At 38.6% G+C, this 20,919-nt stretch overlaps 1 protein-coding gene across 1 annotated transcript in view; it reads right to left on the bottom strand.

The window, feature by feature from the left end:
* Window positions 1-5,298: 5,298 nt before the first annotated feature.
* Window positions 5,299-20,919, bottom strand: part of TMEM117 (transmembrane protein 117) — a 404,157-nt gene continuing 388,536 nt past the window's right edge. Inside the window, exons 7-8 of the mRNA XM_082255317.1 lie at window positions 7,343-7,472; window positions 5,299-5,984 (exon numbers count right to left, since the gene is read on the bottom strand). Of these exons, the coding sequence (XP_082111443.1) occupies window positions 5,347-5,984; window positions 7,343-7,472 (768 nt within the window). The 3' untranslated portion in view covers window positions 5,299-5,346. The remainder of the gene's footprint in view (window positions 5,985-7,342; window positions 7,473-20,919) is intronic.

The raw sequence follows: 20,919 nt of genomic DNA, 5'->3' as shown, positions 1-20,919 counted from the left end.
TGTATTTATCTTCAAGTTATAATTTTTCACTTTTTCATTTTTTCTTATTTTCCTTTATTTGTATTTTTTTTTATATTTTATTTTTATCATAATTTTTTCATATTTTTTCTTATTTATCATTTCCTAATATTTTCTCACATCATTATTCATTTTTCATATTACTTTTTATTTTTTTTTTTAATTTGCTCATTTATCCCTTGTCCTTTATTTTATGTCTAATTGTTTTCAAGGAGTGTAATGGTACTTTTAAAAATGCTGCATTTTTATCTTTTATTTATTTATTTATTTTTTTACAAGGTTACACATTTCACATTCATATTGTATTCTGCATTGATATGTACTATTATGGTATATCCAGATGTTTCCTACATCCAGAGGAACCGCTGGAACTTAGGACCCAGCGGCTCCTTTCCATCCTCATAAATACCCTTACTCAATATGGCGCTGCATAGGCCTAAAGAAGGAGCGCATGCTCCGCAAACGTGTCGCCCCCAGGGCATCCCATGACATCCGGGAAGTGACGTCAGGAGGAGTCGCCCGTGCATTCCACAGCCCCAGGAAGTGCCATCATTCACTGGCAGCGTCCCCACAAGCCATTGCGGCAAGAGGCCATCCTGATCGGCCACCCCACAGACAATTGTTGCAGTGCATACTACAATTACATGCCATTGATGCTTACATCATTGTGAGTAAATTTCTTGTGTTTTTACATTAAAGCCTATATATGCTGCACTTAAGGCCCGTACACACGTACCGATCATCAGCGAACGATCGGCCGTCTTTTGTCCCTGGGCTGTCGGTGTCTGTTGAAAAGTGCAAAGACAGCACAAGAATTTTGTCCGCCGACTACAGCCGACTGCAGAAGTGATGTCATGTAATGGTTAACTTTCCCTGTGTTTTTTCTTTTCTGAGCATGCCCAGTCTTGCAAATCTGCGGTCTGTCGTCCGAATTCTGTACTGACTGGCGAACAATCGGCCGCTCTGGTGTCGGCATAGAAAAATTTTCATGCTTGCAAGACAGACTCTTGTCGGCAGAATGTGCACTGACGGCTGTTGGAGGCACCATACTAACAAGCGTACAATCGGCAGATCTTTCGTCCGCGGACGTTTGTATGCCGACGATCGGTACGTGTGTACGGGCCTTTAGTTTGGCGCTTGTGTTCTCACCACACATTCAAATGGATAGCCAAATTGAAAACTCACTAATTGTAGATAATTCAGACCATGCTTGCAGTCTACAGCATGGGTGCTCAACCTGTGGCTCTCAACCTGTTGCGGAAGTACAAGTCCCATCATGCCTCTGCCTTCGGAAGCCATGCTTGTAACTGTCAGTGGCTTGCAATGCATCATGGGACTTGTAGTTCCGCAACAGCTGAAGGGCCACAGCTACAGCAACCCAGAACAAGGAATTTCTAAAGCAACTAATATGATAATTTATACAGATTTCTTCAAAAACATTTACAGCATGTGTAATACATACCCCATTGTAGTGGCCTGCTTACAAAGGCTTGAGCATTAATTTTACAATTTTGTTCATGGTATGGTAGTATAGTTACTTACTGTTTTACATATTTATAAAGCTGGTTTGGGCTATTTTTTCTCTCAGGTCTAATATGTGAATTTCAGTAGCAGTAAGCTGAAACAAAATAGCTTTCCTCAAAGTGATATATACCTTTGATGTAGAATTTTTAATATGTCTCCTTTATACCCAATATATTTTTCAGTAAGTTTTTTTACATTAATCAGTAGTGCACATATCCATTTTTACATTTTGTAAAAAAGCAAAAATGTAGGAAAAATGCTGCAAAACAAAGAATATTATAGTTTTATAAAAATAGGCTAAAACTGTTAGAGTGTGAACAACTGATAACATGGCAGGTACAGTTTGCAGAAACCATATCACTGAAAGGTTAAATCTGACACATTACTTCTTAACCAATCAGGACACCAGGCTCACAAATTTACAATAATAAGTAAATCCAGAATCATATGATTTATTTCATTTTATGAAATAACATTGTTGCATAAAGGCATGTTGAGAAAAGAAAAATTGGATGGTTGGCTTATTAGTTGGTGCACTGCAACACTGGGAACCACTGACCTCAATAGACAAGGCAACATATATGAGCATTTTTACATTCTACTATAATATTTTCAACTGTAATATTAAACATCCTTAATAGTGTCTGCTATCTGCAGTCTATATTTACTAGGAAATGTAACTCAAACCTAAAGTGCAACTCCAATAAAAATCTATTTATATATTTATTTATTTTTGTTTTTTTTGGATAATCAATTGAAGTGTTAGAACCTCTTTCAGGTGTCCCTGTTGGAGTGGTTTCCCCTCACTTTCTGTCCCAGGAACTACTGCCAGGCACAGATTTAATTCATTGCACATCCCACAAAACATTATTGCTGTATGAGTTTCTGTTAGAGTGATAACCCTATTTATGACAGTTAAAAGCTGCAAGAGGTTCTAAGCCTTCTTTACGGTTTCCGAAAAAAAAAAAAGGTTTTGTCTGGAGTTGCACTGTAATATTGCTTCTTGCCTTAAAACATTAATCACAATTCTAGCCTACGTGGCACACACAGAGTCTTTACACAGTGGTTGTGTCTGTGAATTACTTCATTTTGCACACATTTACATTTGAGATCCATGCAGGAAACAGTGTGTATTACATACTCTATATGTCATTGTTTAATACACATTCATCATTTAGGTTTATTATAATTAATCTATAATGACTTTATGTTAAAGCTAGAATTCACTATTGAGAAAGCCACAACTATGTCAAAATATTAGGTTGACAGTGAAAAAAATGAAACACATAACAAAAATATTTTAAACACAAATTAAAAACTAAAAATATATCTCAACGTGTTGCTTATAAAAATAGTATACAATCAAGGCACAAATCTAGTAAAAGTCAAAAGTCCACTAATTTCTTTACATGTGTACATAATTAAACAACAAAAGGGTCAGTTAATAAACTGTGCAGAATGTTAAGAACCACAAAGGCCTTACTCTAGGTGGCTAGATAAACAGGGTGACGTAATGACAGATTTATTTTATTGTAAACACAGGACTGATGTCCAGTCTGATATTTGTCTTTTTTTTTTTTTCTTTTTGGGCGTTGCTTGGTCATTTGAATGAACATAAAAGTGGCTGCTATTTTCTTGTAGCAGAGCACATTTTACCAAGATTGGCCTGGAGATGCAGCGTGTGAACGATGCAGATGTGAACTTATTAGCAATTCCTGATCCTGAAGATCAATACAGAAGGCAATGCTGGACATGGGGAGATGATAGATCCATCCTTAACATGACAGTTTGGACAGACTTGAAAATCACAGGATGGGGGAAAAGAAATGAAGTGGGCAAAAGCTTTACAGATTAAAGTGGGTGTAAACCACAGTCATGGAATCTGAGCAAAGCACATATATCTGTAGTGTTTACTTATTTCTTTCCAATGCTCTAAGTGTCATTTCTCTTTGGTGCTTTGTTCCTCTGTTATCAGTATGAGTCACTTCTGACAAGTTTTCCCAACTTATGAGATAACATTTTTGTCGGGAGGGAGAGCTCAGAACAGAGTTGGTCTATTCAGAACAAAGTAGTTCTGCTTTGTGGAGGGGGTGTGTTCCTTTCCTCCAATCAGCTCTCCCACACTGTAACGACAGCCTCTCCTCCTCCTCCCCCTCCCCCTCTTCCTCTGTGCTCCTGGCAGATGAAGAAAATTTTTAGCACAATCTGCCCTTTTGAACGGGTGTAAGGAAGAGAAGGCTGCAGATAAACAAGTAAAATTTATGTAGGAGGATTTGTTTCATCTCTGTGTATCATCTGAGGCTGTTGACATCACTAGGTATATGTGAGGGTTTACAGCCACTTTAAATAGAGGATGCATCTGCGGGCAACAAATGTCATTGCTAGCATAAAGTGTGTCAGTGAGTGACTGAGTATGGCAATTACCATACCAAAAGATGGCAACCCTAAGCATATCTACACTTAGGGTTGTATACTGTACTCTATACAACCATAAGTATATCTATACTGAATACATAGATAATGATTCAACTTACATTATCTATGCTGCAATATCAATAACAAGAACTCTATGGGTGGCAATGACATTTGAAGTTCACAATAGAGGTTTTGATTTAATTCCATACTTATTTGTACAGGCTGTACTTTTGTGACATTCAACAACTTTTCTGTTAAACCTGAACTTCCACTATGCACGAAGGGGTTTATTTATAAAGATTTTCACACAAGAGTCACACAACTTTTATCCAGTATCCTTTAAAATGTGCAAATCATAGGTGAAAGTTGTGTTAATCTTATGTAAAAACTTGTATAAATAAGACACCCAAGCTAAATTACATATACTTTATGTGAAATTATATCTACTGAAATGTGGATGTGTATAAGAGAACCTCGCCACACCACATAGCCGGGTGGTGATTTTCCCACTATTTAATAATTAAGATACCAATAACATTAACCATATTTAGAATATGGCAAATGTTGCACTTGTCAGCCCTGATATCTTTTTAACATTCACTGTTGTCAGATGGCCTAGCACTGAATGAGGGTTTTACATTACTATGCCTTCTGGAAACCACGTCTGGGGTGTTTATACCCTTCATATATGTATGGGTTGAATAACAGCAAATAGACAACAGATGAGGGCTAATCTAGGCAGGCGATTGTTTTTTTTTAAAAAAAAAAATGGCAAATCTGAACTAGTTTTATCATGTTATTTATTACAACCCCCCCCCCCTTCCTGTATATCCACTAAACTACTAAAATCCAGTATTTATCCATATATGTTAAGAGAGAAAACTACTGGCTACGCAACTGCACGACTTCACTGGGACGCAAAAGTTGAATGGAATGGGTTTTGCGAAAAGAAGGAGGTAATTTGTAAGCCCTAATTTGGTATATTACTTTTTTACTGGAGGAAGTATAAACCTAGTTGTGATAAAGCCATATTCCAATTCTAAAACTCTGCTCTATTCTAGAAAACCACACCAAGATTACAGAAACACCTTACACCTTTTAATAATTTAAAACCCTATTCAGGGTTAAATGAACTTAACTACTTTGAGCTCTAATTGGGTGAGGTTTCATCCCTAAAAAGCATGGTTAGTGTTGCAACAATTTATTAAATAACCCTAAAATGTTACATTTCTGTGCTACTATCAGGTGTGCACCTACATACGTTCTAAGGAATGTTAAATATAGGCACATAGCAAAATACAAAAATGTGTAGACTGTACATTTTTGAGCACCAGTAGAGGTATAGGAAACCCATAACATACATTACTGCCCTGCCCATTTTACACATGGTTAACTAACAGCATCATCATAGGGGACGATGTCTGCCACTGGCTCAGATCGTGACAATGGAGAAGGATTTTCTAACTCTGTTGTAGAAGATGGGTAGCACAACACTTCATCTTCATTTGTCCTTCCATCTACAAGTGTTGGGTGATGTAGACATAAGGGCTCCTCTACAACAGCTTGCAAATTTTCTATAGTCATTCCCATTTCCTTGCTGTGTTCAGAAGGTGACTTCTTGTTGATGCGCTTGTATGATTTATCTTTATTCTCCATGCCTTGTTCACTTTTATTAAAACGTCCAAAGAATGAAATAAAGTATCCAAACAACACAAAGGCCAAAAGGCTAGGAATAAAAGCCAAGCATTTTACATCAAGACTTGCCCCAATAAACCTGCTATGAAGAAACATGTCTCCTTCAACATAGCTTCTATTAGAATAAGGGTCTGTGTTGTTTGATCTCCACTCCCAAGATAGCATCGTCTGGTTAAGATATTGTAAACTTTCAGCATCTTCAACTGTATAGATCTTTTGACCTGGGCCTATATACTGGCCATATGGTGATGGCTTGTAAAAGATTTGGTTCTTCCACATGTTGAGATCAAGGATAAGCACAAGAAAGATAATCCCATAGTTGAACCATTTACCTGCAAGCAAGGGAAATATAAAATGTGACTTCCAAGTGTATACCAAAGTAGTGAATTTAAAAACCTAATCAAGCATGTCCTACTAGTCTTGTACACTCATGTTCTGTTCACTTAAAGGAATTCATTAATTCTGCTCATTGATGGCAAGCGGCCACAACAAAGCCTGGGAATTTTTTTTATTTTTTAGTATATTGGTAAGTGCTCTCCCGAAATGATCGCTTATGAGGTGATCAGTTCAATATGTACATGTCCAATGTCATCAGATGTAACATGGGTACCCTTGCTCTTATTTAATAAAGGTCTGTTTCCCTAGGATTTTATGTCAGCAGGAAATAAAACCACTCAGGCTCAGTTTAGTATTTAAAAACTTTGAAATCAAGTGTTGGATACAATATTCTTAGGTAATGCCAGTCATAACAAGTGTGGTTAGGACAACTAATCACAGAGGTAAACCTAATAAATCCACGTTACTTTGAGGATTGCATAGTCACTAGTGTAAGATATAAAAGCGGCAAGTTATGTCCCTGTGCATGCTATTATACACACATCCAGCCATCAGTAAAAATGTGCTTAGTGATACATTAGGTAATATGACATAAGCTTCTGTAAGTTAATTACATTAGAAGACCATCTCCTGATACTTATAATTTTGGTAGTTTCAGATTGCAGATGGGATGTCAATATGGTGCAAACATCCTGAAGACACTAACTTTAAATGATATCTGATCATGAAAGCTGGTCAGTAATTGCAAATTCATAATAAAGATATTGGGATTAGTTTACTAAAGGCAAGTAGACTTAATGTTAAAAGTGCAGTTGCACTCTGCAAGGAAATTTTCCCCGTGAGCTTAGTAAAGGAGATGAAGCTCCTCTGACTTCCATCATCCAATAATGTGCAAACAAAAGTGCTTGTTATTTATTTTCCTTGCACATGATTAGGTATTCTTTGCAAAGTGATGTTTCACCACATTTGCTAAGTTCTGGGGAAAATTCCCTTGCAAAAGTGATCAGTTTACTTGTTTTTAGTAAGTCAACCCCATTGTGTGCACTAATTTTGTACATTTTATATATCCCTTTTATCCAAATGTGACTCAAATTCCAGACAAGGCCAGTGCACAACATTCAAAGTTACAACCTCCAAACCATTACCTTTTGTTCCTTGACAAGATGTAATTCATTAGCATAAAACCTAGTATGATGTATTTACATGGTTGACAAAACAGGTATCTGTTGTTATTTTTCTAAGGACTTGTATAAATCACCAAGGCAAAAGTAACCAATGCATATTAATGATATAACCATTAAAATCTCAGGCACTGCAGGCATTTATTACACTTCATCAAAACATGCATGCATACCTGTTATATGTATGTGATATTCTTCTTTAAATATTCTTTGACATTTTGGTAGTTTGAACTGCATGTGTGATGTGGATAAACCAGGAAGATTGACATCAACGTCTCCCATAAAGTGTGGAAATTCCCAGTCCTAAAACAAGAGTTGAAAATGTTAACCTAAATCATCACTTAACTTACTAGTTACATGCTTTACATGCCCAAGATCATCATCAGTTTGTTCTCTCTGGTTTAAAACAGCTGATGGGTGCCTTGTGGATTGTTAAGGTATGTGATAACTTATGAATGTGATAACTTATCAAGTACTTGCCTACACTTATCTAGATGCACAGTCCAGTGGTCACCAATGCAGCCAACCCTATGTACAGCACACTGTCTGTGAAGCACAACCACTTAGAGCCATAGGAGACTAGTTTTTCTTTTTTGCAGAATGCAGTACAATAATGTATCATCATTGTCAACCATCTTGTCAAATTATTTCCTAAATTATGCATCTTTATCCTCCGTTCCAGCACCCAACTTCACATGCTGGTACCGCTAAAGCATTGAGTCGTTACACATCTTGAGTTAAGAAGTCTTTCCTAAATGTACATAATGTAACTGGATACGAACATTTATAGGTAAAGTTGATCCTAGGAATAATTGATTGCCTCTTGGGGGTATCAGCAAGGATTTTGTTCCCCTGCTGGAGCAAATTGGATCAGGAAAAGCATGGAGTCATTACACATCCTGAGGTAAGAAGTGAAGAATTCTTCCCTAAATGCACATACAAAAACTGGATCCTACCTTTTATAGGTAAAGTTGACCTTTGGAATATACGATTGCCTCTTGGGGGATCAGGAAGGATTTTTTCCCCCTGCTGGAACAAATTGGATCATGCTTTGCTGTTTTTTTTTTTTTTGGGGGGGGGTTGCCTTCATCTGTATCAACTGTGGGTATGGGATTGTGTATATAGGATTGTGAAAACATTTCTTTCCTTTTTATTGGTCAAACTAGGTGGACTTGTGTCTTTTTTCAATCAGATTAACTATGTAACTATTTAAGTTGCATTATCAGCTGCTTCACAGCAGCTGCAGCCACAATCTCAGCCTCAGCCTCACCATATCTAGAACGATAGTCTCCACTGTATCCACAGCCTGAGCCTCTGCTGTGCCATCTCTGCACTCACAGTCTCCAGCCTCACTCCTGCCTCCAGCTGCCCAGTGTCTCAAGTCTCTCTTACTCCAGTTACCTGGCACCAACCTACCTCTGCATGTTCGAGTACCTGTAAAGTGACCCAGAGATAGCCAACTGCTACTCCCAAACTCCTGTAATGAGTACAATGGAAGAACAACAGCTATCACACACAGAGAAGCAGAATCCATATCTTATTTATGACAATAGATTTCATCACCCAGTGTCTCCAAAACTCTTATGCTCCACTCCATAAGGCTTTATCATTTACCCTTTCACTACCACTGGCTTTCTGGTGGAAATGAATCAGGTGGCTGTAAAGCCACCCCATAACATTCATAAGCACTGGAAGATAGTGATCTCCTGCCATGTATCCCGAGCTCCACTGTCGCATCTGAGGACCCAGACCGGCATGGTGGGTGTTTCACCGATCCTCCCTCAAGCATCACTGCTGCCTATAGACAAAAATGATGATTGTGCTATATATATTACATATAACCATGCATTTAGGATTGAAAGCAATAATTACTGGGGCATTATAAACTGTTAACTTTAAACTGATGATCTGTAAGGGCTTTTTAAGCATCACCTATGGACAATTTGGGTACCAAATTTTTTTGCCATTTCACAGGCACACATAATTGGCTTGACATGTTGGGTATCTACCTTAACCGACATAACCTCATCTTTAATAGTTTACTAAATAATTGTGTAATATTTTGTGTTTTTTTTTACTTTAACCAGGTACCTTACCAAACACAGTAGGTCAAACATAAGATAACATTTTATTAATGTACTCATAATAAAAAAAAAATCTTGTTACATAAGTAGGTGATATTGCTGAAATTTTATAAGAGAAGTTGATTTACTCTATTCCAATAATTTTTCCATTCAGGATAACATCATGTCAGGTAAACACTGTATTTCTATATCATTACACTGAATTGTTTTCCAAGACATTTTCATGCAAATTTAATGAAGACAGCCTTTCTCAAGGTGTTTTGTGAACAATAATTCACTTTAGCAGGAGTGGGCGCTATTGACAAGATATCTAAAGAAAATGAAAAACATAGATTAAATTGTATATATTTAAAAATAGATTATTATGAATATCCACCAAGAAATTATACCACCCCATAGGTAGCGAATGCAAAAAAACACTTACAAATCAACTTGAATTTAAAAGCTGCAAAACTTCAGAAGGAACATCAGCCATGATGTCTGCCCAGAAGCTGTAGGAGGAAACTGAGGGCCCAACGAGCAGAGGGGCAAAAATGACACAGAATGTAATATCTAAATGGCTGCAAAAACGCACAATAGACCCATGGGCGGTGTTACAATCTAGAAAATATGTACATTTATAAAATGCTAGGAGTTATTTCCATGAAATAGCAAAAATAGATATTTAGGGTCCAGAAAATTATACTTGACTCCCCACTGAGATCCTAGATCACTAGTAACTTTTACTAAAAACAGCCCAAAGGCTACCAAATTAACAAATGAAGTCTACATAGATAATGTAGACCACATCCTCTTCGCCCCCACTCTTTAGAGGCCCCAGGTATCCACCTAACGCCAAAAGACAATGCCCACACACATTACCACGTCAGTGCCCACATAGTCAAAATGACGCCAAGTACACCTTTATTTATCAAGGAATGATGTCACATGCAAACATGTACGCATGTGTGGGTGGGCAGTAGGTCAGGATGCCTTTGCATAATTGCATTATCAAGTCTACTGGCAGAGCGCAGAAGCAAAAAAAAAAAAAAAAAAGGTCACAATCCTTGCGAAAATTTCTGAAAAACAAAGGAAAAACAAAAAAAAAAGCAAGTAAAAATAAAACTACATAAATAGACACAATAGAAAAAAGAAACGAAATCCCAACAACTGTACTGATAATGAGATTTTTGAACAGGAAACAAGAAATATGATAGACAGATTATTAGCCAGGGGCAACAGTAAGAATTGTTTGAAAAAAAGCTTATAATAATACTAAGGATCAAACTTGGGAGTCTCTCCTTTTCACAAAAAAAAGGAAAAGACAATACGGTGAAATCTATCACTAAACATACAGAGAGTTAGGGCTGCACTCTATAAAATACTGATATCTTCTAACAGCAGATCCCATAATCTCTAAATTTAATAAACCCACAAAATTGTCTTTCGTAGAGCATTATTCCTTAAAGACAAACTATTCCACAGTTATTTTAGAAGGGTTTCAATGAATAGGAATATGAGCCACCTTAAGGGGACTTACAAATGCAGTGACTGCCCTTGCTGTAAGTATATGCATACTGACAGAGATGTGGTATTACTGAATGAAGATAAATTTGTCCTCAAGCACTCTGAAAATTGCAATATAGCTAGGGCTGTATATTTGTTGAGCTGCGTGTGGATCATACTATGTGGATAAGACTATATGCGGGTTTTGGAGAAGGAGTTATGAACATGCATAAGCAATTTAGATAGGAGATCTATATTTCCCAATAAGTAGTCATGCAGTTATAGACCCTCAATATCGCACTTTTCTCTGTGTGTTTTCTGGCTTTTGATAGAGTTCCACAGGACTCTAGAGATGGTAACTGGGGCTGAATGTACTTCAGAGGGAGATGAGGTGGATCTACTCCCTGGGGACTACACATTCTCCAGGAATGAACAAAGCCTTCTTCTTTAAACAATTTTTATTATGTATATGTAATTAATGTACAGTAGCTATGACTAGTGATTTTTGTATAACAGTTTCTTATTTGCATTTTTGAATGATTGTCTACACATTTTGAGTTGACAAGGCAATGGGATTGATTATATTTACACAGTTTCTTTTTTGTTTACCCTTTTTTCATTGTGATGCAGGGAGGATTGCGTGTATAGTGGCCTCCTCTCCCCCCCCCCCCTTTAGTTGTTTAGCTGTTTGTTTGTTTTGTTTTTCATTCCTTAAAATTGTTTCTTTATTATTTTTTGGTTGTTGTCCCTTGTACTTTGTTGGTTGTTTTTTTTTTTTTTTTTTTTTTTTTAGGGGTGCTTGGACCAGAACCACAAGGAATCATTCTCATCATTTCGGCCTCCAACCAAGGTATGTGACAGAATCATACAGCCATGTTTGAGGCCGAAAGAGATTCTATTCTACTCCATTACAGACTTTATACCAACAATTTGCAGCCCTTACTAGAGCACTAAAGAATTCAGAACCCGTTTGCCTCCACCACCTTTTCAGCTTCTGGCCCATGAAAGAGTGTACCTACACCAGATTCTACCTCTATGAAACTCTCAGTCAGTGACTCCTACTGTGGTGATACTATCATAGGGATCCAAGGTGCCAATGCCTGAATGATTTTCAGATGATTGTAGACAATTCAGGGCATTCAAAAGCACATGCAAACTGTACTTTGCCCTGTAACTTCATACTTTCTCACTAGAGTGACCTCAAGCCTGTAACCTTATTTTCGTTTCGATGGCACAACTTTGTGATGACTCCCAATGCCAAGCTACTGTGGAGGCCATCCTACACATCCTTCAACAGGGCTGGCGCCTGGTGGAAGATTATACCAGTAAGTGTCACAGATGGACAGCAGACACAGGCTGGAATAATGCTGCTATAAAATACCAGTATCCTTTGGGCTTATCAGAGACTCTGAAATATAAGGCCCAGGTCAAGGCACCTGATTCTCTGGAGGATCTGGTGCAACTTGCTAACCAGTTGGGTCCTTGACTTTGGAAATGATGATCAGAAAGGAGCAGTTCTTTTAGACCAACATGAATGATGTCCAAAGTTCAAGCTGCCACATTTTTTATCTCACCGGTCCAACTGGCAACTGTTTCTGAAGTCGGGCCGATGCAATCAGTACCCTTTGTCCTGCTCTATCACCAGAGGAGAAATGACTCCAGCGGCAAGCCAACCTAATCTTTACTGTGGGGAGCCCTGCCCTTCCCATGTCATCTGTCCCAGTTGGCCAAGTAGGTCTCTTCCCAGATGTTCTACTTATCTTCAGTTCTAAGGAAAGAGATCAACTCACGTTGTTCTTCTAATTTTGTTGCAGGTGGCTGAAAGGGAAAATAAGTTCTGGGCCATCACTGAATCAGGGATTTGTAGCTGCTTTAGTGATGTCACCTCTAGAAAAGAGTTTGATTTTCTGCTTGTCCCCAAGAGTCAGCGGCTAAACATCCATCTTGCAGATTAAACAAATCCCTAAATTTGAATCCAACATCCAGAACTATTACTCTTTGACATACTGAGTTCCCCCATGTTCCCAATACATTTTGGAATACCATGGTTACAAACACATAACCCTGGTGGACTGGAGTAAAAGAACTGTAACTTCTCAGTCAGCAAAATTGGTCAAGTGCAAGTTTGCCTGTACCCCTGTTATACCATGATTTCTTTGATGTTTTTGACAAGAAGGTGCAGACACCCCTTCACCAAGTCGGCCCTATGACTGTCCCATCAAACTGATTCCAGGGCAGAAATTCCATTTGGCTGCATCTTCCCCGATCTGAACTTCAACTGGAACTGGAGGCAACATAAAGATGAAAATCTTAAGGAAGGATTTATCCGCCCTTCATGGCGGGAGCCATGACATTATTTGTAGAGAAAAAAGATCACTTCTTGTCCTTGTGTGAACTATCAGGAGCTCAACAAAATTACTGTTACCTGCACCCCTTAATTCTGGAGCTTTTCCAGGGGTTTCAATTGCCCTGCATTTTTTCCAGACTGGACTTATGTGGTGCCTAAAATTTGGTGCGGACCTGCTTTGGTCATTTGGAGTACCTGGTGATGCCTTTTGGTATGTGTAATGCCCCCTGCCACATTTCAACATTTTGTAAATTACATCTTCCGGGGAGTACTCAGGCCTCCTCTTAGTTGTAGCGTGTATAGAAAAAGGCAGCGCTTCTCCAATCCCTTCAAATCCTCACCAATTATTACATTACTGTGTAATAATAATCTCAATGTTAAAGTGCTAGTGCAAATAATTAAACAAATATTGCAACAAATTAATTGTGTAAACATGCCACATATATCATATATATAAAGTGCTAAAAATAAATATAATGTGCCAAATAATTCATAAAGTGCTATCGTGCAATGCACATAACTTATTATAAATAAAAATTATTTAAGAAAAATGTTGAAAACAAGTCAGTGTTATTCCCAGTTGTAAAGTCCCAATTCCATCCACATAATGTGCTATGTATAACTGTGAAAAATCTCCATATAAATATTGCTCATGACACTGTGCTTCCCCCAATGTGAGCCACCACCCTCCACACTAAATTAACTCACCAGAAGGACTGGCTGGTAATGTTATAAATAAGCTAATGCACCAAGATAGATCCACTGTATAACAATAAATTCCACTCCAGTGCAGGTTGTGTAGTAATACCTCTGACATACCACGTCAGTCATAAAAGGAGGATGAAGACAAGAAAGCTCCCATGGTGTAAGATAGGTAAAACCAGACTATTTTATTAAAACATATATATTTCCACTCACATGTCCATAGTGTCCCCCTGACACTAGGGTAAAAACACTATGTGCTCTCGCCTGTCGATTCCTATGCAGGATTCCTAGCAGGAATCAACAAGTAGTCAGTAAACGCACTGGGAAAAATTAATACAAAGTGTCTGAGAAAAGTTCTAGTTCAACTGATGCCATTGCCCATAGGACAAACTTATATGTTTCATTGTTTCCATGCAGCTTAAAAAATTAAAATGTAAAAGCTGATTGGCTTTGCTCCAGTTGAGATAAAGTAGAGACAAAGTTTGTCACAGACACATTTTATTAATTTCATCTAATAGCTTCAGCTGTGCCTTATCTGTACTTCATTTACTTTGCAAGAAAAAGCTAAATTGGGGCCGTCATACAGGTGCTTTGTGTCTGCTTTATTCAATGATACTCCTCCCATTCCTGTTTCCATGTATGTAGCTGTTAACTTTAAGGGGCTGGTTTACCAAAGGCAAATAGGTTCTTCACTTTTTAATGGAATATTCACTTCTTTTGAACCCCCCCCCCTCCAATATTATGTATAATTTGTACCTCAACAACCCAAACATTCTAGGTAAGCAGACTTGAAATGCTATTTCAGCTTATTACAGGACCTAAACCTAAAAATGAAGGACGAGTTTAAAATATAAATCTGTGCTGTTGGTGAAGTGTCTCCTGTGGACTGATCCATCTGATTTTCACTCTATAGTTAATAAAGCCACAAACCGCTTGCTGACTTTATACTGTATATATACGACAGCAATGCGGCTCTCCTGTGCAAAATCATGTACCTGTATGTGATTCTGCACTTCCGGGTCTGGGGCGTGCATGCGCACTGCTGGCGACCCGCTTCCACTGTGATTGACACAGCGGGGACCAATCAGCAGGACCGGTTAAATCAATGTCTGCTGGGCCCCGCCAATCATTCCTGAGAGAAGCAGGATGGCGGTCTGTCTATGTACGCAAGGCAGGTTGCCATTTTGTGAGAAGAGAAGGTAGTGGTCCTGTGTTTCTGCTAAGCAGGAACACAGATCTCTGCCTTCCCACAGTTCAAGCACCCCCCACACAGTTAGCAAGCAGTCCCTAGGAACATATTTAATCCTTTGATTAAACCTGATTTTAACCGCTTCCCTGCCAGTGTCATTAGTACAGTGACAGTGCATATTTTAAGCACTGATCACCGTATTAGTGTCACTGGTCCCCAAATAGTTTCACTTAGTGTCCAATTTGTCAGCCGCAATGTCGCAGTCTTGCTAAAAGCCGCTGATCACCGCCATTACTAGTGGAAAAAAAAAGAATTATAAATCCTGTAAATCTATCCCATAGTTTGTAAACGCTATAACTTTGCGTAAACCAATCAATATACGGTTATTGGGATTTTTTTTAACAAAAATATGTAGCAAAATACATATTTGCATAAATTGATGAAGAAATTCCATTTTTTACATGTTTTTATTGAAATTGTTTTAAAGTAGGAAGTAAGAAATATATATATTTATTTCCATAATGGTCGGTCTTTTTTTGTTTATAGCGCAAAAAATAAAAACTGCAGAAGTGATCGAATACCACCAAAAGAATGCTCTATTTGTGGGAAAAAAAGGACATACATTTTACTGAATCCTACTTCCTTATACCGTTGTCAGGCCAGATCTCCCTTCTTGTCCTGTGATGTATGTATGTCAGATAATTTCTACTAAATGAGGGTCCAAAACAGGTCCTCGGTAGGACATTTGAGGCAAAAAGGATTTCCTATTACTTTAAATACATAATCTCGAGCTATATTCCTAAATAAAAAAAATGTCTCTGACTCCCTTCAAAGAAAATTAGCACTAAAGGTCGTACTGTATAAGCTTGTGTAAGCATGGTTCAGGGAAAATAGTTTGGGTTGCACAAAAGTTTTTATCTTTAGTTAAAAGGAGAAAACAAGACTGCATCTAGCAGATCAGGTTTTATGTGTTAATTTCTGCCAGCTACAAATAAGCTTGTTTTAGGTCGAATCTCAAACTTGGAGGATTGATTTGCTCATTTCCTCTAGAAACCATTACAGTACAGAAGCTTCATCTTAAAAGCATTTCAGTGTTTGAAAACCACAAGGGAAGTACTGTACAGTACACACTTATCTAATTATACAGGTACATCTTTCCACAAAAAAAAGGGATTTTTTTTTTTTAATTCAGTGATATATCCCAAGATCCTGAAAGAGCTTCTTGTATTTACTGCATTGCTTTTGTTGGTCCCTCCACTCTTTTCCATCCACGGTATTTCCTTGTTCTAGTCTCCTACTCCCATAAACAACAGAGGAAAACATATTACCTGATAAAGGAATTTCTAACCTCAAAGAAGAATTAATTTAAAGGATAAGTTCACTTTTTAGAAATAAATAATTAATAAATGCACATATTTTTGCAGGTAAAAAAAAAAAAAGAAAATGTGCATTTATTTATTTATTTAAACCTGTAAAGCATTGCACCAGTGATGGTACCATGCAGGTCTCCTGCAGATTTGCCAGTGTATCTGTGTGCCAGTACCTCCCGACCCGTACAGGCAAGTAGATACAATCTGACAGGAAGTAAGAAGCCGAAAATTCTGCTGGACCTTATAGTTTTCCATTCACAGCAAACTGTGAATAAGTGACGCGGCTTGGTAGGCAGAGCCCCACTCAGGCCATGTTTTTTAAAATTGTAACAGCAAGGGGGGGGGGGGATAAAAGATCCTCGCTAGCTGTCAGGTCGGGAAATCAGGGAGGTGCAGAGGCCGTCCATTAAAAACATGTTACATGTTACGAAAGGTAAACTTATCCTTTAAAGATTAAAGGAGAAGTAAGCCAATAATTTGTTTGGCTCTATTTCTCCTGTGGGTCACAGGAGTGCACTTAGTTCTGCACTCCTGTCACCCGTATTCAGCCGACAGCAGGCTAAAGTCCGCTGTCAGCTGACGTCACTCAGCTGCTGCAGACTCTGGAGCGATCTCTACTTTAATGGCAGCTGGCTCAGCCTCTCAGCACACCACTGACAGTCACCAGCTCTAGGCTCACTGAAGAGAACTGAGCAGTCAGCGGTCTTTGATCGCTCAGTTCTGAGTCTTAGAGGCAGATGGGGACAGATGCAGAATCAGACTGATTCTACATCCACTTAGGTGAGTATGAATGTTTATTTTTTTTAATCTCATACTTCTCTTGTACAGGCAGAAGTTTTTTTTTTTTTTTTTAATTAATGCATTCTATGCATTAATATTAAAAAAAAACCTTCTGTGTGCAGTATCCCCCCTCAGCCCCCCTAATACTTACCTGAGCCCATCCTTATCCAGTGATGTTGCAGGAATGTCTCAGCAGCCCGGGACTCTCCTTCACATTGGCTGAAACAGCAGAGCAGTGCGATTTGATCCTACTGCTGTTAATCAAAATCAGTCAGGCAATCAAAAGAGAGTCGGTGGGGCCGGGTCGTGGCTCAATGTCTGAATGGACACAGGGAGCTATAACTCAGCTCGGGGCCCCCACAGCAAGCAGCTTGCTGTGGGGGACAATGAACAGGAGGAAGGGGCCAGGAGCGCCTAAGAGGGACCCGAGAAGAGGAGGATCCGGGCCACTCTGCGCAAAACCACTGCACAGAGCAAGTAAGTGTAACATGTTTGTCATTTAAAAAAAAAAAAAACTGAGACTTTACAATCACTTTAACAATACATTCATAAGGTTACAATGAATATGTTCATCACATAGGGATAAATATAATATTTTTGAAACTTACTTTCAGATCTGAAAAAGACCATCAAAAGGGCTACTCCTAGACTTCGCAACTACTGGAAATGATTGTTGATCCATCACCTAGGAGCCTATTTATCAAGATGTTAAGTGTAAATAAACCCATTTTTATTGTAAGCTTTATTTACATTTTAACTTTTTTTAAAGAAACCTTCTCTACTTTTATCCTCATACTGTATCTCAGCTTTGTATATTTATAGTGATTCTACAAAGGCTTTGCTATTTTCATTGCATTAATAAAGATGTAAAAACTATGCCTATGCTATGTTTTGAAGTAAAGCTGTGCAGTTATTTATTTTTATTGTTACAGTATATGTAAGCCCATTCACTAGAGTTGTTTATATTCTTTTTTACATATTATTATCATTTAAAAGTTTCAATCTTTTTAAATTTGCAGCTTTCATTAAAATAATACAGGGTTATCCTGCAATTATAGTGGTTGTAAAGTCAGAAGGTTTTTTATCCTAATGCATTCTATGCATTAAGATAAAAAGCCTTCTGTGTGTGGCAGCCTCCCCCCCCCCCCTACCCCCGCTTATCTGAGCCCCATCTCGCTCCAGCGATGTCGATGAGTCTTTCAGCTGTCCGGGACTCTTCTCCAAAATGGCTGAGACACAGCAACGGCACACTTGGCTCCCGCTGCTGTCAAAGTCAGTTAGCAAATCAGAAGAGATAGCGGGTGGGGCCAAATGGCAGCTCTGTGTCTGAATGGACACACGGAGCTGCAGCTTGGCTCGGATGCCCCCATAGCAAGCTGCTTGCTGTTGGGGCACTCGAGAGGTGGGAGGGGCCAGGAGCAGCAAAGAGGGAACCCAGAAGAGGAGGATCCAGGCCACTCTGTGCAAAACTATTACACAGAGCAGGTAAGTATAACAGGTTTGTTATTTAAAAAAAAAACACAAGGCTTTACAATCACTTCAAGATTCATGTGGAAGCACTTCCCATTATGAAGTGACAATACTCTGTCTCTGTCTCATCTCCTGCATTGTTACCTTGTCACCTGCACTTTCAGTGGACACTATAATAGGCCATACCACCACTCATTACATGGGCATGTTCTGTAGTTGTCACCAATGGAAAGCCTGGCCTGGGCAATGGCATGCAGTCACCGCTGGAGTGCACAGACAAAATATAAAGCAGTGACTTTTTTATTTTTATATATTTTACCATAAATTAATTTTCAGGCTTATATCAGTGCTTCCCCAGGATCTCTTAAACAAACTATACAAAGCAAAGCTTTGCTGAGAGGCACATTATGGCTAGTACACTGAATAACCAAGTTCAATAAAGCTCAAATCATACCTGGAAGTGTGCATATGTTGATAGCACAAATTATTAAAGCAGGCAGTAAACATAACAGTCCGAAAACTAGCATTTGTAGCAATGATTGCCTGTGTGCCTCTCCCAGAAAAGGTTTTATTTTAGTAATACACACATTTATATTCCTTGTACATTCCCCTTTATTAAACATTTCCTGTGTGCTGCTGATACATTTCATGGAAAGCACCACCGGGACATTGATAATTAAACAAAGAACAATATTTAATGAGGTAAAAATTCATTTATAATTTTTCAAATGCAGGAGCATAAACATAAGTTGGAAGATATGCGCGAGTTACCAAAAAAGTATTCCTGCATTTATCCCCATTACCTTTTATTAATATACTTTTCATATACTTGGTAAGATACCCACCACAAAATATTTTTAATTGTACAAACACATCTATAAAAGCGTGGTTAATGTTCGTTAGGAAAGATGGCTTCCCCAAACAGCATTTAAGGAATTCACCAGCATAAATGAAGGAACAGTGTAGCATGACAGTGTAAATCAGTTTGCCCCACTGGAGCTATGAGACAGCTGAGAAGACATGCAAATGTAATATTCAGCCTTCTAAATCTTCTCTGCCGCTCTGTCTGGAAATCTCCCAAGTGATATTTTTCACAGTGTGCAGTATTTAACCCAACGTGCACTCCGTCCATGCCTGCAAGCCGTTACTTGTCTGACTGTAAACTTAGCAGAAGCATTTACTGAAAAATGTGATAGCACCCAGTGGTCTCCAACATTTCCTACTATTTACGTATACATATATCAGAAGCAAATATATCAGAAACCTGCAGGGTCTTCCCAAATAAGGTTTTATGTTCCCCAATTTATGTGTTTATTTAGTGCATACACAGATAAAATGTACTGAAAGAAAAAACGTTAATTCTTTAGGGGCATAAGACTTCCCAGACCAATATGCCAACAAAGTAAAACCATCACTCCTTCACTTCATCAGTGCACATTTACTAAAGGGACTGAAAGTGCAGGGCATACAGGCAAGACTTGTAGATCAAACGATAAAATTGTATGACAGCGTGCGTTGCTTAAATAGAATCTTCTGATTTGTAAGCAGTCATACAAGGAGGTAAAGGCATGACTAGGGGATTAAAGATGATTTGTCTCCTTTCTGCTCTGACCATCACTCTCCTCCTCCATTATAAATAACCACATGACCACAGGTCGGAGTTAAATGGCCATAGCAGCTTTTTATTAACAAACTGTATACATAACAGGTAAATAACACCTTAAACCCAGTTTTACTGGAGCCTCAAGGTCCCGGTAGGCATCAAAGAAGGTGGTACCTGAGTCTGACTTAATTAGGCCTCCAGCCGCCACAGCATTGGCAGCTTTCCTCCGACTGAAGACTTCCTTAGGCCCCTAGCTTGACCTCTCCCTGTAGCTACACCCCTTCCTGGAAAACAGGAAAGTGTAGCCGCTCAGGTGTGTGTCTGAGAACCTGGTGCAGGTCAGAGCCGTAATCCGGAAGCATGCAAAAGCGTGAGAAGATTGACCGCACTCTGGTAGAAATATTTCTTGAAATCAAAGATGTTTCCTTTATTGTTCCAATAAAATCAAGTGACAGACAGTGTACAAGCAGACAAAGGTTGACGCGTTTCACGACATTACCAGTAGCTTACTCATAACCACCCCTTCCTGGCCAAAACACCAATTAAAAGTCTCACCACTTATATTTTCTATCGTACTGGGCTGATAACCCCTCCTTGTCCTAAACCCCTTTAACCCCTGTCATGCCGGCTCTCCGTCCATGTCTCTTCTCTCCTTTACTCCGGGCCTCTCTGGATTAATATTTGGTCTAGTGATAACAGTAAAGGGTGGCACCTCAT

This window comes from Pelophylax lessonae, assembly GCF_965119305.1.
Source record: "Pelophylax lessonae genome assembly, chromosome: 4".
In the NCBI taxonomy this organism is placed as follows: domain Eukaryota; kingdom Metazoa; phylum Chordata; class Amphibia; order Anura; family Ranidae; genus Pelophylax; species Pelophylax lessonae.
The sequence above is the reverse complement of the archived record's forward strand: the minus strand, read 5'-3'. Positions and strand labels throughout refer to the sequence as shown.